At 33.0% G+C, this 4,586-nt stretch overlaps 1 protein-coding gene across 3 annotated transcripts in view; it reads right to left on the bottom strand.

Annotated features, from left to right (window-relative positions):
* The window catches only part of LOC106470411 (CD109 antigen-like), a 77,369-nt gene that overhangs the window by 13,647 nt on the left and 59,136 nt on the right, over nt 1-4,586 (bottom strand). For all 3 annotated transcript variants that reach the window (XM_013930967.2, XM_022399001.1, XM_022399000.1), the window contains exons 24-25: nt 1,546-1,722; nt 636-717 (exon numbers count right to left, since the gene is read on the bottom strand). In XM_013930967.2, coding sequence (XP_013786421.1) covers nt 636-717; nt 1,546-1,722 — 259 coding nt within the window. The remainder of the gene's footprint in view (nt 1-635; nt 718-1,545; nt 1,723-4,586) is intronic.

The raw sequence follows: 4,586 nt of genomic DNA on the forward strand, positions 1-4,586 counted from the left end.
CCAAAAGAAGTCATTCTTAACAAAGGTTACTGCCCAATAAAGAAACGGACCCAAACGAAGTCATTCTTAACAAACGGTTACTGACCAATAAGAAACAGGACCCAAAAGAAGTCATTCTTAACAAAGGTTCTGCCCAATAAAAGAAACGGGACCCTGAAAAGAAGTCACTCTTAACAAAGGTTCTGCCCAATAAAAGAAACGGGACCCGAAAGAAGTCACTCTTAAAAAAGGTTCTGACCAATAAAAGAAACAGGAACCAAAAGCCTTGTATAGGTTTATAAAAAATGCACAGCTCAATATCAAAACAGACTGTAATGTTTATGGATAAGTAGATGAATTATACAATATGTATCAAGAAGATTTTGTAAAACTTCTCTACGCCAATTAGTACCATGAATCATACAAAGTGCAATTTTATTTAAATAAAAGCAACACAAGACACGTTAAAAATTCAGTAAGCAAAGTACAAATGAAAAATTTGCATTATATTTGATTATATCTAATCACTCAGTGCTATGCAATATTATCTACATAGTGAAAACTATCTATACATAATGAAGTTTGACAAAAAGTCTGTGACAAAAAAAACTTCAAGAAAAAAAAAAGATAGCATAGAGAATGTTTTTAGCACTAACCAGGTACTTCCACTTTTGTCATTGTTACCAAATGCACTAAATGAACCATCATCATGTTTGTAAGTTAGTTCTCGTTGATAACCTGCAGACAAAGAAAAAATTAGGAAATCACAAAAGTAATTCAATTCTAGAATGATTGTTAACTTAGTAATATAGAGATTATTTGTATAACCCTTGCTTATAACAGACCAAACTGCAGCACTTACCAAACCTTTTCCCTATGTAACCCCATTTTTGAGAAAAAATGTTTGTAACTCTAGACAGAACTCAAAACAACATTATCACAGGGTAATTTATGATCCACAGTTTGGAAACTAACAGACTAAAGAACACACTACAACAAATTAAGTTTTCTCCTACAGCGTTTTGAATGAATTACATGAATACATATTGTACATCTTTTTGCACAGTTCCAAGGTTAATAAATTGATTTAAACAAAATATGGTCTGTGGGAGATAAATATACATTAAAACATATTTGTATGTTTTGCATTCTGTCATGTAGTACTTAATTCATTGTTTGATTGTATTCGGCACACTGGTACACCTGAAGACAGTTATCAAAAATTTAAGTATGAAATAAAAACAAAGAAGAAAAATTGTGTTCAAATATGTTAATAGATAGGATTTAAGATTACTTCATATCAACTACTCAAAATTATCCCTGTATTCTTTAGTTAATGCACAAACAAAATGTAGGGTACTCCAACTACTCACCACTCTCCTTTTATTTTTTGGTGAATGTGAAAACAAATATAGGGTTATCAAACTATTCACCATTATTCATGAACTCCTTGGTTAATATGAAAACAAGATATAAAGCACTATATATGTATATATTGCTGACCACGTTACAATATCCTAGTTAATGTGTAAACAATACACAGGACACTTTACACATACTACTCACCACTTTCCATGTACTCCTTGGCTTTACGTTCCACCGCTGATGTGAGTCGTCCAGCACGAGTCAAGTATTCTATTACAACAATATTTGGAACAAATTTCAACATGTTCTGTTCTCCACAACCAAAAGGCATATGTAACAGTTCTTCCAAGTTATTCACATGTGGCCCCATCAAGTCCCCTTGAAAAACAAACAGACATTAATACTAAAACGTCAGTTCCATAGCATGATTATTCTTATACTAATTGTACATAATATGTTGACCAAAAGTAACTGCTTTTAAAGTTTTAGTCAAAGTGTCAAATTAAATGCTATGTTACAATATTGAGTTTAGAAAAGTCAGTTACTAAAAAATCAAAAACTGATTGTTAATTTTCAACAAAGTTTATTGTAAGGGTACCCATAGAAAACATGAAATTAAGGCATATGGTACAGGTCTTCTTTGTATGTGCTTCTTCACTCATATCTAAATCTTTAAACTCAAAATCACCAGTAGGGTCCACACGGTCACCTTATATTTTAAACACACCTTTCTATACTATTGATGCATCAAACTGCTTGAAGATCCACGAGTTCACTGGTAACCCAAGTTGCAGAACAACTTACACAAAAATACTGTCAATATTGCAATTAATCTCACTAATGACTGTTGGAGTTTTCTATGTATTTTACATTAAAAAATGGATAATTTAATTCAATGTTTTTGGTCATTTTTTATATTTAGCATTGTAACAAGCAGTAACATAAAACTCTAATATGATGCAAAACAAGCAGTGAATGACATATAAACAATTCTTTAACTTTAGGGTGAAAATGAACATTTAGAACTAGTATAGTTTGCACACACAAATTTCTGGTTACCAGTATCTTAACAATAATTGTTATTAGTCAGGTGTTCCTGATGTGTTAACATGTAAGTTAGCAAAAGAGCTATAACTATGTGAGAGCATACAGATAAACAGTCCCTTAGCACTGTACAATGATTATATGTATTCTTCCCTCTTGTGAATGACCAACAGAATTTTTTCACTAAAGTTTCAAGTCATTTCTGCATTAGTTTGTTTTGGTTACCCGCGTCATGCAAGCATTTTAGTCTGAGGGAAAGTTTGAATATTTTACAAGAATCTGGTCCAGGGTCATTTGAGGAGAATGATATAAAGAGGGATGGCAATTATGAGCCTAGCAATTATGAGTCTGATGATTAAAGAGGCCTAGATTATGCACAGCAAGTAAATGTTCAAGCTGATTCATCCATAGCTGACACTGCCAATCCAGACACTGGCAGACTATCCATGCTCTATATGTTAGTCCAACTGATATTGATTTTATTACACAGCCTCAACTGGTTGCAGGTTTGTTGTTGGAGGCTATTCCAGTTTAACTTTTCAAATAGTTTGTGATGGAGGATGTCATGAATATGATGGTCACTGAAACAAATAGGCTTGTTAAACAGTTCTTGAAATTGAAATGCCTAAAGCCCAAAAGCAGAATGTGTTAGTGGTCTGCAACTGATGCATTTGAAACGAGAAAGGTCTTTGGCATTCTTTTCATCATGGTTATTGTGAAAAAAAACCATTGATAGAAGATTACTAGTAAAATGATCCATTGCTGACTAGCCTGCTTGTCAATGCTATTATGCCATATGATCATTTTGAGACTGTTGTTAAAGTTTTAGCAGTAATAAATGCAACTTACTGCATGGATTAAAACTGCTGCAATTTAATAAAAATTGATTTTATTAAAGCATGCAAATCTCCATTCTTTCAGTATTTAAACTACCTAATTTGTTAAAATAGAGATACCTATCAACCAATACAATATTATACTTATGAACTAAACAATTTTTAAGCTTGCTGGCCCTCAACACTTAGTTCCCCCTATTCTACTTCCATTGTCTGGATGTGATGCAGTTACACAAATTACAAGCAAGTTTTTTACCATTTATAAAGAAATATTCTAAGCAGTTTGATAACTGAAGCTTGTGAATAAACAAATACAGAAATTATCCATTAAACATTTATACTTTCTCCATATAAATATTCTTTAAATTAATATTATCTTCCAAACAGAACAAGCTTCCTACTTAGATCAAAATAAGCAATCATCACAGTAATCAGTGTATCTAATTAAATAGTTTTCTTTATATGTTATTACTTATAAAGATCAGAACGTATTGTTTCATCACTGAAGTACCCTCACTGTTAAATGATACTTTTAGCATTAAAACATGACTCTACTAGCCTGTATCAAGTGGTTAAACTGTAACCCACCAAGTGGTTTTGGGGAATCACTAACTGAGGCACTGTGTTTTGGAGACAGTAACAAGCATGGAGATAAGCTTCATAGCACACAGTGTGAGAAATTTTTTAACATATATATTAGCCATCCTTTGTAACAATATTTCATAAATTCATAAAAGTTTAAAGGGACAAAAAAAGAGCTTATTAGCCCTTTCAGCTCCCAACTATAACCACCCCTCACTACTCATGTATTCATCCAATCTTTTCTTGAACTCAGTTAAATTTTCTGCCTCCCCACCCGTGAAGGCAGCTCATTCCAAAAGCCAAACACCTTATTTGAAAAGTAATACTGTCTAAACTGCAGACAACCCCTAGGCTGCCAAAATTTGAATTTATGCCCCCTTTTCCTATTGTTTTCACTGCTAAACACAAAAAAGTTTGATGGATCTATATTATGAATGCCTCAATCAAATCCCTTCTGACCCTTCTCCTCTTCAGAGAAAACAAGCTTAGAGATTTTAGTCTCTTCTCATAGGACAATCCTACCATCCCAGGTATCATCCTAGTGGCTCTTCTCTGAACCTTCTCCAATGATTCAATGTTCTTCTTGAGGAAAGGAGCCCAAAACTGTACACAGTACTCTAAATGAGGCCTTACAAGTGATCTATACAGTGAAACAATAATATCCCTTGTCTTGTATTCAATATTCCTATAGATGCTACCCAAAATCCTATTAGCCCTATTGCTGGTTACAATACACTATTTAGATGACTTAAGTGATTTTTCAATCACAACACCAAGATC

This window comes from Limulus polyphemus, unplaced genomic scaffold (genome assembly GCF_000517525.1).
Source record: "Limulus polyphemus unplaced genomic scaffold, Limulus_polyphemus-2.1.2 Scaffold3986, whole genome shotgun sequence".
Classification (NCBI taxonomy): Eukaryota; Metazoa; Arthropoda; class Merostomata; order Xiphosura; family Limulidae; genus Limulus; species Limulus polyphemus.